Below are 12,004 nucleotides of genomic sequence, written 5' to 3' on the forward strand. Positions count from 1 at the left end.
AGGCTTCAAAATGGCAAGCCTGTGACATCAAAACCAAATGGCATTGCACCCTTCAAAGTAGTAAAGCGGTTACAGAGTAGCGATGAAATTGTTCATTCTAAAATCAACTGGCCCACCAGCCTGCATTTTGTGAGACGAATGGCAATACCAAAGCATGTCCGTGTCTCCCCTAGACATCGGAATGGGTGTGCAGAATGTGCCTTTTTTGGAAAAAATAGAAGAATGCCTAGAGAGTTGCCTTTTCTTTTGGACTTTGGAGAAAAAAAACACAACAACAAAATAAGCCGGAGAAAAACAAACACAGAGCGATCCAGCCAGGAGTCAAACCTAGAATCTTCTGATCCTTAGTCAGACGCGTTATCCATTGCGCCACTGGCCCACCAATACTAAAGACCTCCGATTGTTACAGACTTGTTGGTTTTCGATGTGACGGTGGCAAGCATTGATGTCTGCTCATTCTCACCTTGTTATCAGGAGAACAGACTACCAGCCCTCCAGCCCACCAGCCCACCAGCCCTCCAGCCCTCCAGCCCACCAGCCCACCAGCCCTCCAGCCCACCAGCCCACCAGCCCTCCAGCCCACCAGCCCTCCCTGGTGGTCTAGTGGTTAGGATTCGGCGCTCTCACCGCCGCGGCCCGGGTTCGATTCCCGGTCAGGGAAAGCTCTTTTGCCTTCCAATTGTGGACTGCGAATTCAAGCTCTGCTGACAGCTGTGAGAAAGCCAGCTCCAAACCAAAAAATTGGTGGGAACATGAAAAAAAACACCTCCTTCGAGCCAGAGTTGAACCAGCGACCTAAGGATGGCCAACACTCCAACCTACAGTCCTCCGCTCTACCAGCTGAGCTATCGAAGGGGCTAAGATCTAGTCAGAACCTCGACATATCAGGGTTCTGTAGCTCTACTGCTGGCCAAAAAGTCACTTCTGGTGCAGGAAGATTTGCTGGATCAGAACCTCGACATATCAGGGTTCTGTAGCTCTACTGCTGGCCAAAAAGTCACTTCTGGTGCAGGAAGATTTGCTGGATTTTTGAGGAGGGAAGCAAAAAGGAGCATGCATTCCCATACCGGGAGTTGAACCCGGGCCGCCTGGGTGAAAACCAGGAATCCTAACCGCTAGACCATATGGGATTTGGACAATTTAAACTGGCCATGGGCTTCTGGCGCACTTTCCATACATGTGGTCAGCGTGGGCGCAGGACCTTGTAGTGGCCTGTTGCTTTAGTTCTGTGACTGTAACAATGTGATACTAATTTGGCAAAACAAGAATTATCCAAAAGGACGGTTTTCTGAATTATATAGTGTTGTATGCATTCAGGGAATCTGTTTTTTCACTCAACCCGGGGGTTCAGTGTATTTGGGCAGATTCCTGTGATTGCAGAATTGATTCCTCAAACTGGTAATTAAGCTCTTGTCCAAGTGAAAATACTCGTGTCATCCATTTGAAAACACACACGGCAACCTTTATCTAGAGGAAAAACTGGAGTCAACCCCTGGCTGCGTACGAGAAAACCAGGAATCCTAACTGCTAGACCATATGGGAACTGGCCAGCTTTAACTGGCCACAAGCTTGTGGGCCACTTTCCATAAATGTGGCCAGTGTGGGCGCAGGGTTTTGTAGTGGCCTGTTGCTTTTGGTGTGTGACTGTAACAATGTGATAATAATTTGGCAATACAAGAATCATCCGAAGGGACGGTTTACTGAAATATATAGTGTTGCATGCATTCAAGGGACATGTTTGTTGACTCACACATGGTTCAGTTTTTTGGCCAGAATCCTGTGATTGCTGAATTTATACCTCGAACTGGTAATTAAGGTCTTGTCCAGGTGAAAATACTTGTGTCATGCATCTGAAAACACACATGGCAACCGTTATCTAGAGGAAAAACTGCCTATCGTCGGTCTGTCAAGGTACAAAACTGACATGTTGTGAGGTTAATAATGAAAGTGAGACCAACTTTTAATCCGCAAAATTGCTGATTATTCGCTCGTTCAGTTTAATGCAGATTACAAATTATTCTCAATGCCCAGGTGGCAATTAGTGATAAGGCTTCAAAATGGCAAGCCTGTGACATCAAAACCACATGGCATTGCACCCTTCAAAGTAGTAAAGCGGTTACAGAGTAGCGATGAAATTGTTCATTCTAGAATCAACTGGCCCACCAGCCTGCATTTTGTGAGACGAATGGCAATACCAAAGCATGTCCGTGTCTCCCCTAGACATCGGAATGGGTGTGCAGAATGTGCCTTTTTTTGGAAAAAATAGAAGAATGCCTAGAGAGTTGCCTTTTCTTTTGGACTTTGGAGAAAAAAAACACAACAACAAAATAAGCCGGAGAAAAGCAAGCACAGAGCGAGCCAGCCAGGAGTCGAACCTAGAATCTTCTGATCCGTAGTCAGACGCGTTATCCATTGCGCCACTGGCCCACCATTAGTAGAGACCCCCGATTGTTACAGACTTGTTGGTTTTCGATGTGACGGTGGCAAGCATTGATGTCTGCTCATTCTCACCTTGTTATCAGGAGAACATACTACCAGCCCACCAGCCCACCAGCCCACCAGCCCTCCAGCCCACCAGCCCACCATCCCTCCCTGGTGGTCTAGTGGTTAGGATTCGGCGCTCTCACCGCCGCGGCCCGGGTTCGATTCCCGGTCAGGGAAAGCTCTTTTGCCTTCCAATTGTGGACTGCGAATTCAAGCTCTGCTGACAGCTGTGAGAAAGCCAGCTCCAAACCAAAAAATTGGTGGGAACATGAAAAAAAACACCTCCTTCGAGCCGGAGTTGAACCAGCGACCTAAGGATGGCCAACACTCCAACCTACAGTCCTCCGCTCTACCAGCTGAGCTATCGAAGGGGCTAAGGGCTAGTCAGAACCTCGACATATCAGGGTTCTGTAGCTCTACTGCTGGCCAAAAAGTCACTTCTGGTGCAGGAAGATTTGCTGGATCAGAACCTCGACATATCAGGGTTCTGTAGCTCTACTGTTGGCCAAAAAGTCACTTCTGGTGCAGGAAGATTTGCTGGATTTTTGAGGAGGGAAGCAAAAAGGAGCATGCATTCCCATACCGGGAGTTGAACCCGGGCCGCCTGGGTGAAAACCAGGAATCCTAACCGCTAGACCATATGGGATTTGGACACTTTAAACTGGCCATGGGCTTCTGGCGCACTTTCCATACATGTGGTCAGCGTGGGCGCAGGACCTTGTAGTGGCCTGTTGCTTTAGTTCTGTGACTGTAACAATGTGATAATAATTTGGCAAAACAAGAATTATCCAAAAGGACGGTTTTCTGAATTATATAGTGTTGTATGCATTCAGGGAATCTGTTTTTTCACTCAACCCGGGGGTTCAGTGTATTTGGGCAGATTCCTGTGATTGCAGAATTGATTCCTCAAACTGGTAATTAAGCTCTTGTCCAAGTGAAAATACTCGAGTCATCCATTTGAAAACACACACGGCAACCTTTATCTAGAGGAAAAACTGGAGTCAACCCCTGGCTGCGTACGAGAAAACCAGGAATCCTAACTGCTAGACCATATGGGAACTGGCCAGCTTTAACTGGCCACAAGCTTGTGGGCCACTTTCCATAAATGTGGCCAGTGTGGGCGCAGGGTTTTGTAGTGGCCTGTTGCTTTTGGTGTGTGACTGTAACAATGTGATAATAATTTGCCAATACAAGAATCATCCGAAGGGACGGTTTACTGAAATATATAGTGTTGCATGCATTCAAGGGACATGTTTGTTGACTCACACATGGTTCAGTTTTTTGGCCAGAATCCTGTGATTGCTGAATTTATACCTCGAACTGGTAATTAAGGTCTTGTCCAGGTGAAAATACTTGTGTCATGCATCTGAAAACACACACGGCAACCGTTATCTAGAGGAAAAACTGCCTATCGTCGGTCTGTCAAGGTACAAAACTGACATGTTGTGAGGTTAATAATGAAAGTGAGACCAACTTTTAATCCGCAAAATTGCTGATTATTCGCTCGTTCAGTTTAATGCAGATTACAAATTATTCTCAATGTCCAGGTGGCAATTAGTGATAAGGCTTCAAAATGGCAAGCCTGTGACATCAAAACCAAATGGCATTGCACCCTTCAAAGTAGTAAAGCGGTTACAGAGTAGCGATGAAATTGTTCATTCTAAAATCAACTGGCCCACCAGCCTGCATTTTGTGAGACGAATGGCAATACCAAAGCATGTCCGTGTCTCCCCTAGACATCGGAATGGGTGTGCAGAATGTGCCTTTTTTGGAAAAAATAGAAGAATGCCTAGAGAGTTGCCTTTTCTTTTGGACTTTGGAGAAAAAAAACACAACAACAAAATAAGCCGGAGAAAAACAAACACAGAGCGATCCAGCCAGGAGTCAAACCTAGAATCTTCTGATCCTTAGTCAGACGCGTTATCCATTGCGCCACTGGCCCACCAATACTAAAGACCTCCGATTGTTACAGACTTGTTGGTTTTCGATGTGACGGTGGCAAGCATTGATGTCTGCTCATTCTCACCTTGTTATCAGGAGAACAGACTACCAGCCCTCCAGCCCACCAGCCCACCAGCCCTCCAGCCCTCCAGCCCACCAGCCCACCAGCCCTCCAGCCCACCAGCCCACCAGCCCTCCAGCCCACCAGCCCTCCCTGGTGGTCTAGTGGTTAGGATTCGGCGCTCTCACCGCCGCGGCCCGGGTTCGATTCCCGGTCAGGGAAAGCTCTTTTGCCTTCCAATTGTGGACTGCGAATTCAAGCTCTGCTGACAGCTGTGAGAAAGCCAGCTCCAAACCAAAAAATTGGTGGGAACATGAAAAAAAACACCTCCTTCGAGCCAGAGTTGAACCAGCGACCTAAGGATGGCCAACACTCCAACCTACAGTCCTCCGCTCTACCAGCTGAGCTATCGAAGGGGCTAAGATCTAGTCAGAACCTCGACATATCAGGGTTCTGTAGCTCTACTGCTGGCCAAAAAGTCACTTCTGGTGCAGGAAGATTTGCTGGATCAGAACCTCGACATATCAGGGTTCTGTAGCTCTACTGCTGGCCAAAAAGTCACTTCTGGTGCAGGAAGATTTGCTGGATTTTTGAGGAGGGAAGCAAAAAGGAGCATGCATTCCCATACCGGGAGTTGAACCCGGGCCGCCTGGGTGAAAACCAGGAATCCTAACCGCTAGACCATATGGGATTTGGACAATTTAAACTGGCCATGGGCTTCTGGCGCACTTTCCATACATGTGGTCAGCGTGGGCGCAGGACCTTGTAGTGGCCTGTTGCTTTAGTTCTGTGACTGTAACAATGTGATACTAATTTGGCAAAACAAGAATTATCCAAAAGGACGGTTTTCTGAATTATATAGTGTTGTATGCATTCAGGGAATCTGTTTTTTCACTCAACCCGGGGGTTCAGTGTATTTGGGCAGATTCCTGTGATTGCAGAATTGATTCCTCAAACTGGTAATTAAGCTCTTGTCCAAGTGAAAATACTCGTGTCATCCATTTGAAAACACACACGGCAACCTTTATCTAGAGGAAAAACTGGAGTCAACCCCTGGCTGCGTACGAGAAAACCAGGAATCCTAACTGCTAGACCATATGGGAACTGGCCAGCTTTAACTGGCCACAAGCTTGTGGGCCACTTTCCATAAATGTGGCCAGTGTGGGCGCAGGGTTTTGTAGTGGCCTGTTGCTTTTGGTGTGTGACTGTAACAATGTGATAATAATTTGGCAATACAAGAATCATCCGAAGGGACGGTTTACTGAAATATATAGTGTTGCATGCATTCAAGGGACATGTTTGTTGACTCACACATGGTTCAGTTTTTTGGCCAGAATCCTGTGATTGCTGAATTTATACCTCGAACTGGTAATTAAGGTCTTGTCCAGGTGAAAATACTTGTGTCATGCATCTGAAAACACACATGGCAACCGTTATCTAGAGGAAAAACTGCCTATCGTCGGTCTGTCAAGGTACAAAACTGACATGTTGTGAGGTTAATAATGAAAGTGAGACCAACTTTTAATCCGCAAAATTGCTGATTATTCGCTCGTTCAGTTTAATGCAGATTACAAATTATTCTCAATGCCCAGGTGGCAATTAGTGATAAGGCTTCAAAATGGCAAGCCTGTGACATCAAAACCACATGGCATTGCACCCTTCAAAGTAGTAAAGCGGTTACAGAGTAGCGATGAAATTGTTCATTCTAGAATCAACTGGCCCACCAGCCTGCATTTTGTGAGACGAATGACAATACCAAAGCATGTCCGTGTCTCCCCTAGACATCGGAATGGGTGTGCAGAATGTGCCTTTTTTTGGAAAAAATAGAAGAATGCCTAGAGAGTTGCCTTTTCTTTTGGACTTTGGAGAAAAAAAACACAACAACAAAATAAGCCGTAGAAAAACAAGCACAGAGCGAGCCAGCCAGGAGTCGAACCTAGAATCTTCTGATCCGTAGTCAGACGCGTTATCCATTGCGCCACTGGCCCACCAGTAGTAGAGACCCCCGATTGTTACAGACTTGTTGGTTTTCGATGTGACGGTGGCAAGCATTGATGTCTGCTCATTCTCACCTTGTTATCAGGAGAACATACTACCAGCCCACCAGCCCACCAGCCCTCCAGCCCACCATCCCTCCCTGGTGGTCTAGTGGTTAGGATTCGGCGCTCTCACCGCCGCGGCCCGGGTTCGATTCCCGGTCAGGGAAAGCTCTTTTGCCTTCCAATTGTGGACTGCGAATTCAAGCTCTGCTGACAGCTGTGAGAAAGCCAGCTCCAAACCAAAAAATTGGTGGGAACATGAAAAAAAAACACCTCCTTCGAGCCGGAGTTGAACCAGCGACCTAAGGATGGCCAACACTCCAACCTACAGTCCTCCGCTCTACCAGCTGAGCTATCGAAGGGGCTAAGGGCTAGTCAGAACCTCGACATATCAGGGTTCTGTAGCTCTACTGCTGGCCAAAAAGTCACTTCTGGTGCAGGAAGATTTGCTGGATTTTTGAGGAGGGAAGCAAAATGGAGCATGCATTCCCATACCGGGAGTTGAACCCGGGCCGCCTGGGTGAAAACCAGGAATCCTAACCGCTAGACCATATGGGATTTGGACACTTTAAACTGGCCATGGGCTTCTGGCGCACTTTCCATACATGTGGTCAGCGTGGGCGCAGGACCTTGTAGTGGCCTGTTGCTTTAGTTCTGTGACTGTAACAATGTGATAATAATTTGGCAAAACAAGAATTATCCAAAAGGACGGTTTTCTGAATTATATAGTGTTGTATGCATTCAGGGAATCTGTTTTTTCACTCAACCCGGGGGTTCAGTGTATTTGGGCAGATTCCTGTGATTGCAGAATTGATTCCTCAAACTGGTAATTAAGCTCTTGTCCAAGTGAAAATACTCGTGTCATCCATTTGAAAACACACACGGCAACCTTTATCTAGAGGAAAAACTGGAGTCAACCCCTGGCTGCGTACGAGAAAACCAGGAATCCTAACTGCTAGACCATATGGGAACTGGCCAGCTTTAACTGGCCACAAGCTTGTGGGCCACTTTCCATAAATGTGGCCAGTGTGGGCGCAGGGTTTTGTAGTGGCCTGTTGCTTTTGGTGTGTGACTGTAACAATGTGATAATAATTTGGCAATACAAGAATCATCCGAAGGGACGGTTTACTGAAATATATAGTGTTGCATGCATTCAAGGGACATGTTTGTTGACTCACACATGGTTCAGTTTTTTGGCCAGAATCCTGTGATTGCTGAATTTATACCTCGAACTGGTAATTAAGGTCTTGTCCAGGTGAAAATACTTGTGTCATGCATCTGAAAACACACACGGCAACCGTTATCTAGAGGAAAAACTGCCTATCGTCGGTCTGTCAAGGTACAAAACTGACATGTTGTGAGGTTAATAATGAAAGTGAGACCAACTTTTAATCCGCAAAATTGCTGATTATTCGCTCGTTCAGTTTAATGCAGATTACAAATTATTCTCAATGTCCAGGTGGCAATTAGTGATAAGGCTTCAAAATGGCAAGCCTGTGACATCAAAACCACATGGCATTGCACCCTTCAAAGTAGTAAAGCGGTTACAGAGTAGCGATGAAATTGTTCATTCTAGAATCAACTGGCCCACCAGCCTGCATTTTGTGAGACGAATGGCAATACCAAAGCATGTCCGTGTCTCCCCTAGACATCGGAATGGGTGTGCAGAATGTGCCTTTTTTGGAAAAAATAGAAGAATGCCTAGAGAGTTGCCTTTTCTTTTGGACTTTGGAGAAAAAAAACACAACAACAAAATAAGCCGGAGAAAAACAAACACAGAGCGAGCCAGCCAGGAGTCAAACCTAGAATCTTCTGATCCGTAGTCAGACGCGTTATCCATTGTGCCAAGGCCGGCGCCCATTAGTCGAGGTAAAGATCCTAAAAGACGCACAGGTACGCGAGTTCGCGGCCCGCTCCGACCAGTGATGTAATTCCTAGAATGTGTTCGTTTTGACGCTGCTGATGCACGCGTGCGTAATCATCATTATCCCCCGTAATTTAATCGAACGTAAATTCGTACCCCGCACTTTAATTTGGGAACTTTCCAGGGTAAACAAACACGTTATGTACGTTTCATTCATACCGGACGCCGGAGGGCGCTCTCTCGCATTAACTCCAAAACGGACTCGTAGAAGCACCAACTTGTGACCACTATGTGACGCACGCTACAGGAAATACCTTATATGGACAAAGGCATCCAGCTGGATAAAAAAAGCCGAAATTATTTGACAGATAAAACGTGACTATTCATTGCAAAAATACATGATTTGTGTTTTTGTGCATTTTCATAACAAAATACATGAATAACGCAGCGCTTACTGACACTTTTTTTTTCAGTATAATATATTATTTTTACAGTATAACATTATATTATATTATTATATGTTCTGACTTATTCTGGAAGTCCCTGTTTCTTTGTGTGTGTGTTTTACTGTTATGTAATACTGGAATACTTAAAAACATGGTTTTTTTTTTGCAAACTACAATTACAGTGAGAAATAGGCACAAAAACATTGTGAGTGCAAAGATTAACAACCCTTTTTATTTGCAAATATAAAGTCATTATATAAAATTATAACAACAGTGCAAATATATATACATTTACAAATATTGTGAGAATACAAATAGGAACAATAACAATAGTGTGAGGGCAAATATTAACAACCCTTTTAATCTGCATATATATTTTAAAGCCAATAAAACATTTAGAACAGTAATGCAATTTTGTACAGTATACACCAAAAATGTTTACCACAATAATAAAATTTGTACATATCAGTGTAAAAACCAAAACAAACATTTGCAGTGCAATTTTGACATCAGACTAAGAAAATAATAAGAATTAATAGTAAACAAAGACAAACATTTACCACAGTAGTGCAATTATGACATATTTGCTTAAAAAAAAAAAGTAAATAAAAAAATAGTTTTTACCACTGTAGTGGACTTTTCATATATTAGCCAAAATAATAATAAAAAACATAAACATACCGTTTATATTATATATCTATCTTGGATGTGCTTGTAAGCACATGCTACCACAGTGAAGCGGGACACCCTCATTCCATCACAGCGCACTGCGTTTGGGTAGAGAGCACAGAGCCTTGTGAAAATGGCCTTCGGTTGCAGTCAGGCCACTGTGCAGGACTGTGAGCCCCAACGAAACACCTGCAAATTACAACAGAATACATATTATTAATGTAAGATTGTTTTCATTGTGTGATCTTATTTTTATTTTACCTTTCCTATGCTGTCTGTTTTGCTTTGTGTTGTCTAAATGTTCATTTATAATATGTGCGCATAGTTATGTTGTCTCTCTTTGTTTTGTTTTTAGATTGATGTTGAAATGTCATATCAATAAATCAGTTCTCTACTGTGTTGTGGAATAATTACAGGGTGTTGTTAGTCAGCCTGTCAGGTTTTTTTCACAATAATGACTGCATATTATCCCACTTATTACATGGCTACTTACTAAAGTACAGTAAAAGACAAATTATTTGACTCAACATGATACAAAATGATTTTAATGATTTAAGAAATGATTGCCTTGTTTCTTCTAAATTAAATATTCCAATGTACAGTTGGAACTGTGTTCATAGCAATGTAACATACTTAGCAACCTAATATATATAGTCAGAATAAAACGTAAATCACAACTAATAATTTATGTTGTAATCAGGCTAAGTTTGAACTTAACAGGCTACAGGAAGATAAGCTAGTCATGAAGGTGTCAGGTTTTAGGTGATATTTCAGCCAGTTTCAGATGTATTATATATATTTTATATAAAAAATGTGTAGACCCTATGTTTACTAAGCGTAACATACGTTTTGCTGCTCTCCACACCTGGGGCCACAATCTTCTTAGTGGCCCTGAATCGTCCCTGTTTTAGGTTGGTTTGGTTAAGTGGTGGGTAAATGGTCTTTTTCTTGTCATACTCCCCCAATGCCTGCCATAGGGAGATGATCTTGATGCACTCTTCTCCCGGCAAAGCCAGACGGTGGTCTCTGAGGCTAACCAAAAACTCTGCCAAGTCCTGCACGGCTCCATACCCCTCAATATTATCAGGTCCAACGTAATCCTAAAATGAAAGATAATTTAGGAACTTTTGATAGCATCAGTGAATACAAATATTCACATGAAAGCACATCCAATGTAACCCAGATTATGCTTACACACATGTAAATGTACATAAAAAATAAACTGGACCCTTACATCATGTGAAGTGTTCTCTTCCAATGTTGGACGATCCGTTTCTGCAGATAATCGGTCCACTGTGGCAACATTAAAAAGGTAAATATTTATTTTAAATTTGTATTTATGCCTTTCAATGTGATAAATACAAATTTATAGTTAGTGTGATAACAAATACGAAACCTTTATGAATACTTTAGTAAAACTCACAGCTATGTGCTCCAGGAAAGAGTTCTAGATTTGATTCAGCGTGCAGTGAGCTGCTGACAGGAGATGACACTGATGATGGAGGGACCACAAACAGTGATGACGTGGGGCTGGTTGCTGGAGGAGTTGGAAATGATGCTGCAGATGCTGCAGACACTGATGCTTGTGAAGAGGCAGCAGGTGTCCGTTCAGTGTCAAAGGTGGGGACAGTGATGTCCTGAAACTCCTCAAGTTCAGCATAACCTTCATCCACCTCTATACCAACCTCAGTAGTCTCTGACTCTTCAATGGCCAACTTGTAGTCCTGCAGAACTTTACCAGTTTGCTGGTAAAGATATTCCACTCCAATAAGCTCACCTTTAAAATAGTAAAACATTGACAATTAGATAATATACCACAATATTATATTATAAATCAGTTCCTCAGTTTCCTTTGCAAATCATTAGCTAAAGATTAATTAAAGCTGACAACTGGAAGTTGAAGTGCATAGCTTTGGCCACTGTAGTAATTAACATATACATTTAAATCATTAGTTAATATAATGTTATTACTCAACTTATACATTAAAGTACATTTGACTGGTAACAATTTATTTATTACTTAATCTATTAATCATATAGAATGTTTATTAGTTGCTGATGTAGTAATCATTAATAAATGGTTTAAGTTAGTCCTTCATGAGTTTACATTAACTCGTGATTATCTGTGCATTCTTGAAGCATGAATTAATGCATATTTGTGCACCAGTATTGTAATTTTATTGATAAAAGACTCACTTACATTGCAAATGTTGTTTAGAAGTTAATCGATGACCGTTATCTTCTTCTTCTTCACCATAGACAGTAAAAGTGATCCTTAAATCTCCGGTAGTTTTTAATGTTATCAATTGATCTACTTACTACGAAGAATCGCGGATGAGGAACGGGCGCTGATTGGCAAATTCGCGGTTGCGATACGAGCGCTGATTGGCAAATTCGCGGTTGCGATACGAGCGCTGATTGGCAAATTCGCGGTTGCGATACGAGCGCTGATTGGCTAAAATATAAGTTTCAAGGTTGCAGCCGGGTACGTGATTGGCTG

General features: G+C 43.2%; 1 protein-coding gene across 1 annotated transcript in view; it reads right to left on the minus strand.

The window, feature by feature from the left end:
- LOC127962611 (uncharacterized) overlaps positions 1 to 11,306 on the minus strand; it is a 12,794-nt gene extending 1,488 nt beyond the window's left edge. Inside the window, exons 1-3 of the mRNA XM_052562236.1 lie at positions 10,928 to 11,306; positions 10,739 to 10,797; positions 10,351 to 10,604 (exon numbers count right to left, since the gene is read on the minus strand). Coding sequence (XP_052418196.1) covers positions 10,351 to 10,604; positions 10,739 to 10,797; positions 10,928 to 11,300 — 686 coding nt within the window. The 5' untranslated portion in view covers positions 11,301 to 11,306. The remainder of the gene's footprint in view (positions 1 to 10,350; positions 10,605 to 10,738; positions 10,798 to 10,927) is intronic.
- Positions 11,307 to 12,004: the final 698 nt, after the last annotated feature.

Source organism: Carassius gibelio, chromosome B7 (genome assembly GCF_023724105.1).
Source record: "Carassius gibelio isolate Cgi1373 ecotype wild population from Czech Republic chromosome B7, carGib1.2-hapl.c, whole genome shotgun sequence".
Lineage (NCBI taxonomy): Eukaryota > Metazoa > Chordata > Actinopteri > Cypriniformes > Cyprinidae > Carassius > Carassius gibelio.